The 17,291-nt window shown below is 48.5% G+C and overlaps 3 protein-coding genes across 10 annotated transcripts in view; 1 reads left to right on the forward strand and 2 right to left on the reverse strand.

The window, feature by feature from the left end:
- Positions 1-6,015, forward strand: part of LOC137782376 (chloride channel protein 2-like) — a 33,033-nt gene extending 27,018 nt beyond the window's left edge. For 4 of the 7 annotated variants that reach the window (XM_068571647.1, XM_068571643.1, XM_068571645.1 and 1 more), the window contains 10 exons: positions 133-346; positions 441-574; positions 860-1,092; positions 1,415-1,526; positions 2,015-2,061; positions 3,327-3,380; positions 3,699-3,827; positions 3,898-4,002; positions 4,748-4,834; positions 4,955-6,015. In XM_068571647.1, the coding sequence (XP_068427748.1) occupies positions 133-346; positions 441-574; positions 860-1,092; positions 1,415-1,526; positions 2,015-2,061; positions 3,327-3,380; positions 3,699-3,827; positions 3,898-4,002; positions 4,748-4,834; positions 4,955-5,449 (1,610 nt within the window). In that variant the 3' untranslated portion in view covers positions 5,450-6,015. The remainder of the gene's footprint in view (positions 1-132; positions 347-440; positions 575-859; positions 1,093-1,414; positions 1,527-2,014; positions 2,062-3,326; positions 3,381-3,698; positions 3,828-3,897; positions 4,003-4,747; positions 4,835-4,954) is intronic. The other 3 variants (XM_068571644.1, XM_068571646.1, XM_068571648.1) reach the window with 2 other exon arrangements.
- Positions 6,016-8,080: 2,065 nt separating this feature from the next.
- Positions 8,081-14,002, reverse strand: fam131aa (family with sequence similarity 131 member Aa). Of its 2 annotated transcripts, none has more exons than XM_068571650.1 (5): positions 13,899-14,002; positions 9,966-10,077; positions 9,713-9,889; positions 9,084-9,221; positions 8,081-8,947 (listed from the first exon to the last, which is right to left on the reverse strand). In XM_068571650.1, exons 1-5 carry the CDS (start codon positions 13,956-13,958, stop codon positions 8,445-8,447), a joined length of 990 nt encoding a protein of 329 aa, XP_068427751.1. In that variant the 5' UTR covers positions 13,959-14,002; the 3' UTR covers positions 8,081-8,444. The 2 variants fall into 2 exon arrangements, with proteins under 2 accessions (XP_068427751.1, XP_068427752.1); XM_068571651.1 differs by having other exon boundaries at positions 8,082-8,947; positions 13,684-13,985.
- An 868-nt stretch (positions 14,003-14,870) lies between these two features.
- LOC137802200 (eukaryotic translation initiation factor 4 gamma 1-like) overlaps positions 14,871-17,291 on the reverse strand; it is a 16,806-nt gene continuing 14,385 nt past the window's right edge. The window contains exons 18-21 of the mRNA XM_068599862.1: positions 17,166-17,287; positions 16,902-16,983; positions 16,566-16,706; positions 14,871-16,169 (exon numbers count right to left, since the gene is read on the reverse strand). Coding sequence (XP_068455963.1) covers positions 15,988-16,169; positions 16,566-16,706; positions 16,902-16,983; positions 17,166-17,287 — 527 coding nt within the window. The 3' untranslated portion in view covers positions 14,871-15,987. The remainder of the gene's footprint in view (positions 16,170-16,565; positions 16,707-16,901; positions 16,984-17,165; positions 17,288-17,291) is intronic.

A 17,291-nucleotide genomic window follows, 5' to 3' on the forward strand; every position in this document is an offset into this window, starting at 1 on the left:
CAGGAAATTCGTCTCTGATTAATAACACCTTGATGTTTTCGAGCTTATAAAACGTCTTTTATTGCTGTTGAAAAGCTGCTTGATCACTACGCTTTCAGGACACAATAGACATCTTTGTTCCCTCCTGCTCAGGTGCTGCAGCGCTGTCCGGAGCCGTCACCCACACCGTGTCCACAGCCGTCATAGTGTTTGAGCTGACGGGTCAGATCTCCCACATCCTGCCCGTGATGATCGCCGTGATCCTGGCCAACGCCGTGGCCCAGTCGCTCCAACCGTCGCTGTACGACTCCATCATCCGCATCAAGAAACTCCCGTATCTGCCTGAACTGGGCATGGGACATCACGAGTGAGTCGACCCGCCCGTTGGCTTTCGAATGGAGGAGGAGTTTGGTTTGTTTCGCATCACCTCTCTGCTTCTCTTCACATCTCCCACGTTTCAGGAAGTATAACATCCGTGTGGAGGACATCATGGTTCGGGATGTGCGCTTCATCACTCTTCACTCTTGCTATCGGGACCTGCAGGAGATGCTGCTGACGGGTCAGCTCAAAACACTGGCCCTGGTGGAGTCCAGCGGTGAGTCCAGTCCATCCCTGCAAGTCTTGGCATTCGCCTTGATGCAAAATTATGATTTGTGAATATGAAACTGTTCCAATAATCACTTTGATAGGATTATAAGATAATGATCACTTTAATCCTCCAGTACATAACTTTTTCGGTCTGAACGGATTACTGAAACTGCCACAACAGTTATTTCATGTTCCCCTTTTTCCTCCGTGAGCTTTGTCTGCTGCGCCACTTTCATCTCATTCCCGACCCATCCCTTGTCCTGGACCTTCCTCGTCCTTCCTCTTCCTCCAGAGTCCATGATCCTCCTGGGCTCCATCGAGCGGCTGCAGCTCCAGTCGCTGCTCTCGCTGCAGTTGGGCCGCCTGCGGAGGCTGGAGTACCTCCGCCAGCTGGCGCAGGACAACGGCACCCACGATCACCTGCAGGGCCTGACCACGGACAGCGCGCCCAGCTCCCCCGGCGCCCACCTCAACTCCTCCACCAACGCTCGCCAAGCGGTCCGCTTCCTGGTGAGCACCCAACAGGTGTGAGGCGTGCGGGGCGCCAGGGCTGGGGCAAAGTCTGGCTTGGGTTGTAGTGGTAGACTAGAAGTGGATCAGGGCCGCATGCGGGAGCCTGTAGCAGTAGGTAAAGGCACAGATGGAACGCTCGTGGTAAGTTTCACTGTTGACTCTGGAAATGTGCTTTGTTTTGACATTGACACATTTCCTCTTTGTCTCCGGTCTGTGCCCTTACCTGTGCTGTCGTTTACCTGCATGTGTCTTTGTCTCCTGGGTTTCCTGCGGCCGTCCGTGTGTGCATGCCTTCTGCGGTCTGGCTTTCTCTCCTCATACGTGTTCCCTGTAGATCTCCACAGAGGAGTCTTCCTCCTTCAGCCCAGTGGTCTCCAGTGTGCAACTTCCTCTGAAATCTGCCTTGAAAACTGTGTCAGCCATCAGCGACACAGAGACGCCAAATAGTACGTACTTTATCGCTGCAAACAATACCAATACAGAAACAAATGTGTGTGTGTATATATATATATATATATATATATATATATATATATATATATATATATATATATATATATATATATATATATATATATATGTGTATATATATATATATATATATATATATATATATATATATATATATATATATATATATATATATATATGTGTATATATACACTATATTATGTCGACCTCAAGTGTGAACTGATTAGAGTTTGGTGGTCACCGTTAAAAACAAAACATATTTTTGGTCGTAACTCAAGAATTCACGTTGTAAAATTATGGCAATTTCACACAAATGTCTGAAACGGTAACGTGATGAAGTGATGGTGTTTTGGACAGACGTGGAAGTAGTAAACTGTATTTGTATATAGTATACAAACACAGATTGAAGATAATCAGATTTCAAATCCAAATTAAAAGAGATTTGTGTTTGTTTCCTTCTGAGGCTCTCAGACGCTGTCCTGTACCGACCCCGACAAGGAGCTGCTGGAGGTGAGAGCACGGGATCCAATAAATAAATATATATATATATGTATGTGTGTGTGTGTGTGGGTGAAAGTGTACAGTATGAAAGTGACACACATTGCATACGTGTGTGTGTGTGCTGTCTGCTCTTCCTCCTGCTCTTCCTCCTCAGGCTTTGTGATCTCATGCTGCAGCGTTGTGTGTTGAACCCTTCGTGAGTCTTTTCCCTTCACACATTCACTGCCACTCCAACGCTTTGAGCATCGGACATGTGAGCATTTTCGCTTCCATTTTAAGTAACGTCAAAAGTCAAGGTCGCCGTGACCTCACTTCCCACCAATTTTCATGAACACGACATCTTTAAAAACGCTTTGAACGGCTTTCTTAAAATTTGCACAAACCTCCACTCGAGTGTTGGACTGCGGTCGAAGGACGAACTGGACGAGAAGCTCCACGAGCTGATCAGGAAGACGCCTCTGAGGTCTGACAGGTCTAAAACCATGATGTTCTGTTCATAAGCTTGTTAGCCAGCTAATATTTGCTAATTAGCACTAAACACAAAGTCGTTGCTTTAACACGTATTCGGTCATAAACAACATTATTGGACAAATGGATGAAAAGTCAAATGAGCATCAAAGTTATTCCAATTCATCCAGAGGAAGACATGAACGTCTGAATCGTCTCATAGTTGATTTCATAACATGTGAAACTGTGAAATCAGGTATTTACAAACCTTTAGTCTGGCAGTGTGTCAGAATCCACCAAAGCTCTCGGCTTTGCAGTTTGTTGTTCCCTCACCTTCACGTTGAAGAGCTTTTCAGCAGCACTGTTCTCCCATCACTGTTCTCCCATCACTGTTCTCCCATCACTGTTCTCCCATCACTGTTCTCCCATCACTGTTCTCCCATCACTGTTCTCCCATCACTGTTCTCCCATCACTGTTCTTCTATCACTGTTCTCCCATCACTGTTCTCCCATCACTGTTCTCCCATCACTGTTCTCCCATCACTGTTCTCCCATCACTGTTCTCCCATCACTGTTCTCCCATCACTGTTCTCCCATCACTGGGCTCCCATCACTGTTCTCCCATCACTGTTCTCCCATCACTGTTCTCCCATCACTGTTCTCCCATCACTGTTCTCCCATCACTGTTCTCCCATCACTGTTCTCCCATCACTGTTCTCCCATCACTGGGCTCCTCCCAGTAGAGGTCAGACTGGGATCCACGTGAAGGAGGTAAACCTGCTAACGCTCACGTTCACGTTCATGTTCCCTCTCTCCCCGGCGGTAAGAGTCCGGCGCCTCCAGAGAACAGACGGGCCAAGCGCGTGAGGATCTCCATGGCGGTGAGGTTTTCTGCCGCCTAGAGACTGTTGCTTAGTAACCGTTGCCTTGCAACGTGCACGTAGTGAGTGAAAATATTTGTGTTGAGTCAAAGCATCAGAGAGGCTCTGCAGAGAGGAAGTGTGTGTGAGACAGAAGCACCGTCTTTTCAACATGAAGCCAAATGTTTCATCAGCTTTATGCGCTGCAGCGTGTGTGTGTGATGCGTGTGTGTGTGTGTGTGTGATAAGTTCCACTGGATCGTCCTCTCATGCGTTGGTCGTGTTCGCTGCTGTGAATCTTCTTCTTCTTCATCTTCTTCTTCTTCTTCTTCCTCTCAGGACTCGAGTGAAGGGGAAGACGGCCTGACCCCTTCAGACGGCCTGACCCCTTCAGACGGCATGACCCCTTCAGACGGCCTGACCCCTTCAGACGGCCTGACCCCTTCAGACGGCATGACCCCTTCAGACGTGAGCCCTGCAGCACCAGAACATTGACTCGGTGACTTTAGGCTGCAGGTCCTGATCGTGTCTCCTGCAGGTCGCCGAGTGGGAGGAGCAGCAGCTCGACGAGTCGGTGGATTTCAAGAACTGCAAGATTGATCCGGCTCCCTTCCAGCTGGTGGAGCAAACATCTCTTCATAAGGTACAACACCTGTCAAATGAATGAAGTTTGTTTATTCCCCACGAAATGATTTAGTAGTGACATTAAATACTGTGTCTTACCTCTGCTTTTCATTTCTCACTGTTGGTAATTGTGTCACTGGGGTCAAACGGGATGCTTTTAAAATGCAGTTTGTGCGTTTTACCACTGGCTTCAAAGTCCTCTCCAGATTCATAGCTTAGCATAAACCCCTGAGGAATAATGTGAACAGAGCTAATGACACTTAATTATAATGCAACTCCTAACTGCTGTAATGTTTCCACTAATGCTGGATCAGACCGATAATGACCTGCCAACGTGTACGCCAGGTGGAAGAGATGCTTCTTTTATCCCATGCAGTATGCAGTGGTGGAGAAGTTCTCTGATGTCTTACTCAAGTATAAGAAGCAACACCACGGTGTAGAAATACCACAATCTAAAGTACACACTCGGAAAGCATTAGATTATACTTAAAGTACCGAAAGTAGAAGTACTCAATGTCATGTTCTTCATCACTTTACTGTGAGTGTCACTCATTTCCACTACTTTATTCACTGAATCTGGTCAGGAGCATTACACACAATAAACCATGTATCTGAGCATGATCAAATATATCGCCTCGTCTTACAGTATCTGTCTCAAAAGGGCAAAAATATCCAGCTCTAATCATTTCCATAACCCTGATCCAAAATGCAAATGAGACTCTGAGTCTGTGTTCAGGCCATGACCCGTCTCTCCTCGCACACAGACACACACCATCTTCTCCCTGCTGGGCCTGGACCACGCCTACGTGACCAGCATGGGCCGCCTGGTGGGAGTGGTCTCTCTCAAGGAGGTGTGCACGTCTTCTCCCCGCTGTGTTTCTGTCTACGATCGCCTTCTCTTTCCTGCTTTCCTCACTTCTGTCTTTCTGCCGCTCCTCTTGGTTTCTCCCTGCCGGCTCGCGGCTCTGCAGCTGCGTAAGGCCATCGAGGGCTCGGTGACGGTGACGGGGGTGAAGGTGCGCCCTCCGCTGGCCAGTTTCCGGGACAGCGGGAACAGCGCGAACGTATCCGAGGTAACAGAACTGCACAAACTGTGCATCCGCCACCGGGGCCTCTCGTTGCCACGGGAGCCCAACCTCCCGGACGTGGAGGAGCAGCCGGACCTCCCGTACAAAGAGATCCCCGTCGGCTTCTCGGACCGATCCGGTTTGCAGTTTGAAACCGGCCTCGGGGACGTCTCCAGTCAGTCGTCGGAGTCGGTGCTCCAGGAGAGCCCGTCGTTCACAGAGGACCCTTCGGAGTTTACTTTTGACTGCAGCCCCTCCCACACGGAGGAATCGGAGCTGACCTGTGACTACGACCCCCCCGCCCGGCCCGAGCAGGACGCCACGGAGCCGGCTCCGAACGGCCAATCAGAACCCGAGGGAGAGGTTAGCTCCGCCCGCGCTGAGGAGCGATCACAATGATCCGAGCGGCTCGGCGCGGTCGCCTCGTGAATGTTTCTTACATTTGTAGAGATCCGTCTGGATGCCTGCGTCTCCAACGGCGTGGGGGCCGACGTCACATCGCCGTGTTTCAAACTGTGAAAATGTCTGTTTTATTCTCAATTTGAATTACTGTCAACAAATCCCATGGAAAGAACAACAACTGCTGACTCCCATGAATGTCTGTGGCTCTTTGGTTCCTCTGGAAGAGGAACACGTCAAACCTCTGAACAGCACTCAGGTGTTCGCAGTCCCTCTGCTCTGGTCACAAGTAAAACTGTGACGGTGCACCGAAGCTCACAGGAGACTCAGTCTCTTCGCATCAGTCGTCTCTGCACGCCGCTCAGCCCTGAGGAGAAGCCTCGTGAGCCAGGTGGTTGTAAAACACCTGCATGGCTGCTCAGTGGCTCACACACCAGGTGTTCAGGTGAACTGAGCCATCAGAAGCTGCAGAACATCTAGATGTGGACCTTTAGGTGAGAGTCCTCCAGCAAGCGTGAATAACGCATTCACTAAATAAACATGCGCACGCGTGTGTGATGTCACAAGGGAGCGTGTGTGTGTGTGTGTGTGTGTGTGTGTGATGTCACGAGGGAGCGTGTGTGTGTGTGTGTGTGTGTGATGTCACGAGGGAGCGTGTGTGTGTGTGTGTGTGTGATGTCACGAGGGAGCGTGTGTGTGTGTGTGTGTGTGTGATGTCACGAGGGAGCGTGTGTGTGTGTGTGTGTGTGTGATGTCACGAGGGAGCGTGTGTGTGTGTGTGTGTGTGTGATGTCACGAGGGAGCGTGTGTGTGTGTGTGTGTGATGTCACGAGGGAGCGTGTGTGTGTGTGATGTCACGAGGGAGCGGGACACAAGCAGTCTGGTCTTTTCATGGGAGATTTGTTGATAATAAGAAAAGTGTAAAATATTGTTGTGTGTGTGTGTGTACGTGTGTGAAATGACGCGCACACACACACTGGATGGGAACAATAACAGAAGAACGTAGACAGTTGTTCTCATGAGCACATGATGGTCTGAATTAAAACTACTAATACATCAGATGGTCTGAATTAATGGATAATAAAATAAGTGACAGGTTATATGTTGGCTGATATGCAATAATAATAATAATAATACATTTACAGTAATAATGCAGTGAAAGTTGATTTAATAGCAACAGTGTCGTTAGTTTTTTCAGACTTTGTTGTTTACAACCATTTTCAGTATACTATATATATTTATTTCTTCATTTTACTGCCAAATATTAGTGTCTGTATCAGCCCCCAAAATCCACAGATAATCTACAGTTCAGATGATCTACAGTTCAGAGGATCTACCGTTCAGATAATCTACAGTTCAGAGGATCTACAGTTTAGATAATCTACAGTTCAGAGGATCTACAGTTTAGATAATCTACAGTTCAGATAATCTACAGTTTAGATAATCTACAGTTCAGATAATCTACCGTTCAGAGGATCTACAGTTTAGATAATCTACCGTTCAGATAATCTACCGTTCAGATAATCTACAGTTTAGATAATCTACAGTTCAGATGATCTACAGTTCAGAGGATCTACAGTTCCAGGCAGCTTCATAAGGTCCTCAGGCATTGTGCAGGTGAGCTCAATTAGCACGAGCAGCTCGTTTAACGTTCACGTGACGCAGCTCGTTTAACGTTCACGTGACGCAACTCGTTTAACGCTCACGTGACGCAGCTCGTTTAACGTTCACGTGACGCAGCTCGTTTCACGCTCACGTGACGCAGCTCGTTTAACGTGAGCTCACGTGACGCAGCTCGTTTAACGTTCACGTGACGCAGCTCGTTTAACATTCACGTGACGCAGCTCGTTTAACGTTCACGTGACGCAGCTCGTTTAACGCTCACGTGACGCAGCTCGTTTAACGCTCACGTGACGCAGCTCGTTTAACGTTCACGTGACGCAGCTTTAAATAATTTAACGCTGCGTCACGTGAACCAGTTGAACGTGTTTAATGTGTTTTAGCGCGAAAAAGGAACGAGAAGGAAAGAAAGACACTGGGTGTTGTACAGAGCGCGCGCGCGCACACACACACATACACACCTGTAGATATTGACCCTGTGATGTTACTCGTATCTTTACATTTAATCTATCTTTTAATCCAGTTTGGCCTCTGTTGCCGCGGCGACGTCAGAGAGTCCTTGTTCTGACCCTCAAACTGATTTTCAGTATTTCAGATTCATGTTTTTTGATTCCTACTTCGTCTCCATCTTGTGTGACATCATCGCAGTGCGCCAGCTCCTTTGTGTCCCGTCTTGGTTTGCAGATAGAAGTGAAGTCGTGCTCGTCATAAAAGATAAAAGGTTAAATCTAGAAAGTGTTTAAGCTCATTTGCAGCGTATCTAGTTCAGCAATAAGTCTGTAGTATCTCCCTTTATATGGCATCGGCCTGTATATGCTGTACATATGGAAATAGAGATGATGGACGTATACATGCTATATTGTACATAGGAGATTTATGCTTTTTAATCAAACAGCCATTGTTATTTTTCAGAGAACACAAAATTGTTTTTGTACATGACTGAATTATTAAATTTGATTCTTCCTCATATATTCAGTTTCTTTGTGCAAAAAAAGGACAAACTCTTCTTTCAAAAACAAATCATATTTATAGATAAGCAAGACATTCAGTATCAAACATGGCCGACCCACACGACAAAGCATGAAAACACTACACAACAAGGTATCCATAGAAAAGCAACGCACCACATGTCACACACATGTCACACACATGTCACACACATGTACAAAACTCAGTTTGAACCAGAGCTTTACATTCAGGCTGAACGCTCCACCGTTCTGATCACACTGTTTACAGCAGGATGAAGGACGCAAGGCAGCGAGTAGAGAGGAGACAGGAAGAGGAGACAGGAAGAGGTGTACAGAGAAAGCAGAACAGATGATGTCATATCCAGCATCAACACCGACTCAAAGAGACATAACGATGGGACGACACATCACATCAAATACTCCTTATCCTCCTCTTCGTCGAAGGACGCCACTCCGGAGGAAGCCCGGTCGGAGAAGAAGCTTCTACGGCTGGAACTCCACGCTCGAAACTCGTGAAACACGCTGCCTTCCTCGTCCTCGTCCTCCTCGTCCTCCTCTCCGGGAGACTCGGAGCGAGAGGTGGAGTAGCAGGAGTCCAACCTGCCGCTGCTGGCCCGAGGCCTCCACTCCGCCTTGTGGTGGAAGCTCAGCTCCTCCTGCAGAAGATCCGGCTGCTGCTCGCCGCCGTCCGGCCTCTCCTCCTCTTCCTCCTCATCCTCCTCCAGGAAGGGGCTCGTGCGGTCGCTGGGTAAAGCAGGCGAAGTGGTCTGCGATGGGTCACTGTGAGACGCGGGCCGACCGCACGCCACGCTGCCGCCGGCGCTCAGCGGGCTGTCGGGGGGCGGAGCCTCGCGGCCGTCAGCGTCAGGCCGGCTCGCCGCTCCGCTGATGAGATCGGGCGTGGCGGCTTCTGAGGGAGGAGCAAAAAGTCAGAACGCCTGGAGATGGATAGAGAAGCAGGGGAGGGAAGATGAGGAGGCTGTCAGTGAAGATGCAGAAATGAAGACGAGCGATGACAAGAACAACATGGCGGCGACGGTGCACACCTGAGCTCTGGCCGGACGCGGCCCGCGTCTGTCCGGCCGCGTGGGAGTCTTCCTCGTCGTTGGAGTCTTCCTCGTCGTCGTCTATCGACGCCCAGGCGCGAAGTTTAGCCTCAGCGATGGCGAACTGCTCGGCCACGCCTGGAAACATGAAGGAAAAACTCTTTCAAATGAAGGAATGTGACCAGAAAGTGAGACCGACTCGACCGGAAGAGAAACATCAAGAGTTTGTAGATTCATTGATTATCAAGATCGTTATTATTGATCAAGATCCATGAGTTGATGAATTGCTACACCTCGTGTCACAATCTAGAAAAACTTTAAATAAACTTCATGATGTACATGAAGTACAGTCACTGAGAACTTCACTTCCTCTTCCACTTGTTCTCTTCCTTGATCAAACTACGAGGACGAGTCTAATACTATTAGTGTCTAATACTCCATATTATTAGTGCCTAATACTCCATCTTATTAGTGTCTAATACTCCATATTATTAGTGCCTAATACTCCATCTTATTAGTGTCTAATACTCCATATTATTAGTGCCTAATACTCCATTTTATTAGAGTCTAATACTCCATCTTATTACACACACACTCTCTCACACACACACACACACTCCGGGGAACACCTGCAGCGAACCGGGCCTCCTTCTCTCCTTCGCTCAGCCGGCAGTAGGAGCTGCAGTGGGCGGCCGGCGGCGGCGCGGCGGGCTTGGGCCAACCTTTCCACTCGATGAGGTGGGCGACGCGGCCCTGCGCCAGGGAGGTGGGCTTGGTCACATGATCCCTGACCGCCTGAGAGATGCCTGACAGAGAGGTGGGGTTCAGAGTCGGACGGTGTGACTCGGGCATTTCACCACAGTGCAAGAACACAAAGGTTACCACTCAAGGAGGATCGGGCCAGCGCCGCAAACTCATGGATGCCGACACTTTTCCTCGAGTCTGCTGGAGATTTCCCGGACTTTGGAATCATTTCACTCTCCTTGAATTTCACCTGCAAGACATTTCAGCAAAACTTCACGAGCAGCTGCAAATACGTTGTGTTTGGGCCGCAGTCAGATGGTTCCCCACCAAATGGTAAATGTTCATTTGTGCTGTGAGAAACATTTTATTATCAACTCAATGAAAAGCTCAAATGCAACTCTGAGTCACAGGACAAGCGCAGCGCTGCGGCCAAAATAAAGGCTTCATCCCACACAGAGATCTATATCGCTTTAAAAAGACTTTTTAACAAGACTTTTCCCACCGCTTCCTGTCCGTCTCTCCCTCCGGCCTCCTGGATCTCAGCCTCATCGCGGACATGCAGAGACGAACACAACTCAAAGTCACACGGCTCGGGTTGACTGGTTTGAACCACGCAGACACACGAGCAGCTAGCATGTGCTGCACAGACGCTAAAGCCACAGTAAGCCGGAGGAACCGGGAACACTGGTCCCAGAGGCGGAGACAGCCTCCATGAGACCGGCCAAACAAATGGCGTCTGACCGGCTCCGGGCAAACTCTCCCCGAAGCTTCTGGTCCCGATTAAAGATGGTGTTGCTCTCCACCTCCAAAACAAACACACACACGACTGTCCAGTTGCAGGAAGAGAGTTTACCGTCGCTCTGGGCCTCAGGGTGCTCTCATGGTCAGACCCGCGTTGGTCTAATTAAGCCGTGTTGCACGTATTGAGGTCAGGCTGCCAACTATTTAACAGTTGACTCATTCATTTGAGCTAGTTTGAGCAAACTATTTAAATTGTTTATGTATTACGTTTCGCTCATTTGGGTTAACTATTTTAACGTTTTGGGATTCTTATACCATATTCTTGACTTGTTTCCAAACTAACAACAATCTGATGACGTTGGATATTTGTTTGTTCTGTGAAGCGTCTCATTTCCCTCTTGATGAATCGTGTGATAAGCCAAGTCAGTCTGACATTAGTCTCTGAAAGACCAGCGTTGTTCAACAGGTACATTTACTTAAAGCCTTTTAAAGACAAATTTGACTTCTATTTGGAATGGAACTGGCCCCTGTTCCTTTAGGGCAGGGGAGTCCTCCAACAAGCTGGGAACATGTTGCCTCACTGTGAGCATGTGCATGACTTGACAGATATCCTGAAGGCCAAAGCAGCAGCTCAGGAAGAGGCTTACGAGTCAAACATGGCAGTGAATGTGTGTCAGAGGCAGCGACATGATGCTCCAGCTGCAAAACACACCTGAGCGCTGCAGGTCGCTGAACACTGACACACACATGAGGAGCTGCACACTGACACACACACACGAGGAGCTGCACACTGACACACACACACGAGGAGCTGCACACTGACACACACACACGAGGAGCTGCACACTGACACACACACGAGGAGCTGCACACTGACACACACACATGAGGAGCTGCACACTGACACACATGAGGAGCCGCACACTGACACACACACACGAGGAGCTGCACACTGACACACACACATGAGGAGCTGCACACTGACACACACATGAGGAGCTGCACACTGACACACATGAGGAGCCGCACACTGACACACACACACATGAGGAGCTGCACACTGACACACACACACGAGGAGCTGCACACTGACACACACACACATGAGGAGCTGCACACTGACACACACACGAGGAGCTGCACACTGACACACACACGAGGAGCTGCACACTGACACACACATGAGGAGCTGCACACTGACACACACATGAGGAGCCGCACACTGACACACATGAGGAGCCGCACACTGACACACACATGAGGAGCTGCACTCTGACACACACACGAGGAGCTGCACACTGACACACACACACATGAGGAGCTGCACACTGACACACACACACGAGGAGCTGCACACTGACACACACACGAGGAGCTGCACACTGACACACACACGAGGAGCCGCACTCTGACACACACACGAGGAGCTGCACACTAACACACATGAGGAGCCGCACACTGACACACACACGAGGAGCTGCACACTGACACACATGAGGAGCTGCACTCTGACACACACATGAGGAGCCGCACACTGACACACACACGAGGAGCTGCACACTGACACACATGAGGAGCCGCACTCTGACACACATGAGGAGCTGCACACTGACACACACATGAGGAGCTGCACACTAACACACACATGAGGAGCTGCACACTGACACACATGAGGAGCTGCACACTGACACACACATGAGGAGCTGCACACTAACACACACATGAGGAGCTGCACACTGACACACACACATGAGGAGCTGCACACTGACACACACATGAGGAGCTGCACACTGACACACACATGAGGAGCTGCACACTGACACACACACATGAGGAGCTGCACACTGACACACACATGAGGAGCTGCACACTGACACACACACACGAGGAGCTGCACACTGACACACACGAGGAGCCGCACTCTGACACACACACGAGGAGCTGCACACTAACACACATGAGGAGCCGCACACTGACACACATGAGGAGCCGCACTCTGACACACACATGAGGAGCTGCACACTAACACACACATGAGGAGCTGCACACTGACACACATGAGGAGCTGCACACTGACACACACATGAGGAGCTGCACACTAACACACATGAGGAGCTGCACACTGACACACACATGAGGAGCTGCACACTGACACACACACATGAGGAGCTGCACACTGACACACACATGAGGAGCTGCACACTAACACACACATGAGGAGCTGCACACTAACACACACATGAGGAGCTGCACACTGACACACACATGAGGAGCTGCACACTGACACACACATGAGGAGCTGCACACTAACACACACACATGAGGAGCTGCACACTGATACACACATGAGGAGCTGCACACTAACACACATGAGGAGCTGCACACTGACACACACATGAGGAGCTGCACACTGACACACAATGAGATGACTTTCACTGTTGGACATGGAAGAGGCTCAAACCACAACATTTGTTTTTATTAAAGACTAAAGTTATACCAAAAAAATGAAGCTGAATCAATAACATAAATAATAATTAGACTGTTCCAATTGGTATTTGCCCTTTTTTAAATGATGTATCTACTTGTATTAAAGCAGCACACGTGATTCCTCTCTGAGGCTCTTCATTGAATGTTGTTTTTTTGTTTAAACTCCTTCAACGCTGACTGTTAGCTGACAGCTGCTAATTAGCATTCACCGTGTGGAGCAGAGTTTGCTGCTATTGCTTAAACGTTTTGGATTATTATTAATAGTACACTCCCTGCGGAGCCTTTTCGACACCAACATGGACTAAAACATCTGTGCAGGTGTGACTCTGGACCAACAGGTGGGATCGAGCCGCTTGGACCCAAACTGCTTGTGTGTGTGTGGAGATGCGCTTTGCTTCTTCTCTGGAAATTCAACAGAAGCGACACACTGACGACTGAACAACACATCACCCGCCATTGATCGGTGCAGGCCTGCGGGGGGGGGGGGGGGGGGGGGGGGGGGGGGATGCTGCAGCGGGGTTTCCTGGCAACCTCTGAAGTCACCATCTGCATACCAATGTCTTCATACCTGCATCGAATAAACAACGCGGAGCCCCCCCCCCCCCCCCCCCCCCCCCCCAGTGCCTACCTGCACGTCGCACCGCGGCTCATGATAATGCGCTTAATTGTCTCCGATCCGACCGACAGATGATGTCGCTGCGTGTCGCTGCGTGTCGCTGCGTGTCGCTGCGTGTCGCCGCGTGTCGCTGCGTGTCGCTGCGGCTCTGCAGCGGATCATTAAAGCCCCTCAGTCGGCGGAAACATCTCCCAAACTCCAGCATCAGGTCTCCGGCGCAGACGCACCATTTGTTGCTCGGTATGTGGGTTAGAGCTGTCCAAACGTCTCCCGATGGCGCGCGTCATCAACGCACGGCGATGTCACATTCCCTCCCTCCTGCCTCCTGCCTCCTCCCTCCTGCCTCCTCCCTCCTCTCTCCTCTCCCCATGCAGCCAAGATCCAGATCCAGTAACCTGCAGGTTTGACCCCGCAGAGCACTGCAGGTGATGAGCGCTGTGTTTCCTTTATGTTTTTAAACTCCTCTCAGCGCACAGGTCCGCAGTCTTTTGGGGCTCGGACGCAACAGGACGCGCGGTGGATGTGTGGAAATGTTCCGCAGTATCGAGGAAAACAGCGGCAGGACCAGAAGGAATGACTTCGTGATTTAAAATACAGGATTTGTGTCGGTAAACGCTGCCATCAGGCCAACTTGACCTTTCTTTGTGATCCGGTTTTGTAGCCGCAACAAGAATAAAACGACCTTAAGTGTTTATATCGTAGCTGACAAATACATTCATACCCACTTAACATAAGTTGGCAACTATACTTCGATATATTAAAAGTGTATGAACTGCTAATGAATGCTAACTGAACTAAGAGCCAGGAGACAGTTCTCTTGTGAGAAAATACAGTTGAAAGATTGTTTAATTCCCATTTCATTTACATGGAGCATATTACAAAATAATTGTTTAATTGAAATGTGACAAACTAAGTTGACATCTTTGGAACACAACAGTGCTGAATTGTATTTGGAGCACCTGAATAATCAATGCACTATTTTAATATCCAAGTTAATGGATCAGGTTCCAGCGTGATGACGCGTTCACTTCCTCAGGATTCTTCTCTTAAACATTTTTGGACTTTAGGATTCTGGTTCAGTTTTTACTGCATCGATGACGTCACGTCGGATGACGACCCCTTAATGAGGGCAGATGATTGTACAGCTTCTCTAAGCAATCACAACCACAGCAACCATTAAAATCATCAAACTCTGCTCAGCAACTTAATAAGTCCTTTATTTGCAATGCTCCATTACCTCATCGTTCCAGTTTCCGATGCAAAAGAAGCAATCGTTTCTTAAATAAAGAAAGCAAAAAAAATATTTACAAAATTCCACAACTAATAATCAATGAATTATCTAAAGCGCCTCTCTGCATCTGGACAACTGCTGCTTCTGTTGGAAAAGTATACACTGCAATTACTTCAGCAATTTATCGTTTCTGAAAAATAAAACTGAAAAAAATGTTTTTTTTATTATATATTTACAGAACGCTCCTGAAATAAGTTTCCACTTGAAGTAGAAAAGGCTTTCGGATCATTTCTGTTGTATTTTTGTGTGTTTTTTATTTTTTACTTTATATATTTTCATCAAGTCAATTTTCTGCAGATTTCAAGTTTCACCGGTGATTCATTAAGAGTCCTGGAGACAGCTGTCAGCACAGGAGAGGTGAAGATGACGAGTCGGTGAGGTTCTTACTGGGGATGAGAGGAAGCATCAGACCACCTCTAAAGCAGTCAAGGTCAAAGGTCAACACCGACCCTCCAGGTTTCTGCCCCGTAGATTCATGATGGGGAAGGAAGAGAAAATAACCACCTTTGCTTTAAAAACGCCATCAAATCAATATTAGTTCATGTACATTTTTTTCTATCGACGTTTCGTCCGCTGTATCATTAAGAGAAACACTTCAGTCATGCTGCACACTCCAGAAAGAGACGAGACATACGAGTCGAGTTTGGATTGAACACAGTTATGGCATGACGACACCACGAGGGGCTTCTCGCTGGCGGGGAGGATGTCGGGCATTCATATCATCTAGAACCATAAAAAATCAGCCCATTGGTTTGTATTATTGTGAGGAAAAGAGATGTGTAGTGAGACTTCACACCTCGTGAACAAGCAATCCTGCTGCATCAGTCTTCACGTTTATTTGATGAGGACACTTGCTGTGACAAGCGGAAATGATGAGGAAGCAAGAGAGGGAGGGAGGGGAGAGAAAAGGTTTCTTTGAGTCCATCCCTCAAAGAAAAGAAAAAAGAATAAAGATTTATCCTCATTGAGGATTGATTTGAGTCTGCCTCTCTGGCAATATCGTCCCGCCTCAAAGGGGGAGTCGGTTATTCCTTGTCGGACTCCTCCTCGGCCTCGCGGAGCCAGGTGAAGAAGGCGGTGACTGATTTCAAGGCCACGCCTTTGCCCGTTTGCTCCGCGGGGTCCTTGCTGGTTTCCCACTTGTAGAAGGCCTCCTCTTTGATGACGTCCTCGTCGTACAAGGCGTCGAAGAACATCCGCAGCAGGTCTGCAGAGACGGAGAGGTCAGTGTTGATCTGGCATTTAATACAACGACAGTTTGAAGAAGAGAAAACGTTTAAACAGTCGAGTTTGTGCCTCTAGATTTGAGGGCTTCCTTCTTCAACAGAGTCACATTATTTTGAACATTGGAATACAGACACACGAGCAGCTGCATGGCTCAAAAAACAATCAGCACCGAGTGTCAGTCTGAAGAGGTTTTTAGATTTCAATTAGGCTGCTAACCCTTAAAATAACGAATCTTCCTCTCCGATACACTCGTTCAAATAAATTCATTAAAAAAATGGTGTCCCAGCTCAAACTAGGGTCTCAATCCAGGCCATATTTAAATATTATATATTAAATAATACCAGTGAAAACCTGAGCGGTGCCGGTAGATACTCACTCGCTGGCTGCTCCATGTGCACCATCAGAGCCTGCAGCGCGTACAGCGCCTGCAGCTCCTTCTGCTCATCAGTCAGGAACCGCTGAAGCAGACCGGCCCTCTGGCCGATCTGCTGGGCATCCACCTTGTACGGGCTGTCACCTGAAACCAGGAGAGGACGCCTCACACACTGGGACTTCTGGTGCCACTTATTGGGATCGTTTGTACAATTAATCCTCACTGAACATGGACGCGTCAGTAAGAGGCTGTGAGACGAGCAGGCTAACAAACACTAATAAATATATCAATAACCTTTTTGCCAGCAGCCTTTCTCCATGCTGCAGTCATCATACTTACATATGACTGCAGACTGACACACCGACGTCATCAACGCTCGTAGGAACTGGTTGGAAGCGGTTTGCTGCTCGTCCACGTTAGCCTGAAGAAACAAGAGAAGAAGAAAAGCCCAACAGTTGACATGCGGAAACTTAAATATGTATATAATATCTATATTAAATGCATTTAAAAAACATGTGTAATATTGATGTCTGAACTCCAGCATGAGCGACTTGACTGATACAGCGCACACGCACACGCACACGCACACACACACACACGCACCTCGGCCCAGTCCCGGATGCGCTGGTTGTCGGCCTGGTCCTGGATCAGCCGGTCCAGCTGTCGGCTCAGCTCGTCTCCACTGAGGAGCTTCTTCTTCTCCTCGGTGGCTTCACTCTCGTCTCCTGA

Source organism: Clinocottus analis, unplaced genomic scaffold, assembly GCF_023055335.1.
Source record: "Clinocottus analis isolate CAN_PGR_092001 unplaced genomic scaffold, fCliAna1.0.p SCAF_11, whole genome shotgun sequence".
NCBI classification, from domain to species: Eukaryota; Metazoa; Chordata; class Actinopteri; order Perciformes; family Cottidae; genus Clinocottus; species Clinocottus analis.

Coding starts and splice junctions, on each gene's coding strand:
- fam131aa (XM_068571650.1), bottom strand. CDS start 13,958: ATGACGCGCGCCATCGGGAGACGTTTGGACAGCTCTAACCCACATACC. Junction 9,890..9,965: donor GGCCCGATCCTCCTTGAGTG/GTAACCTTTGTG, acceptor CCTCTCTGTCAG/GCATCTCTCAGGCGGTCAGG. Junction 8,948..9,083: donor CGCGTCCGGCCAGAGCTCAG/GTGTGCACCGTC, acceptor CTCCTCCCTCAG/AAGCCGCCACGCCCGATCTC.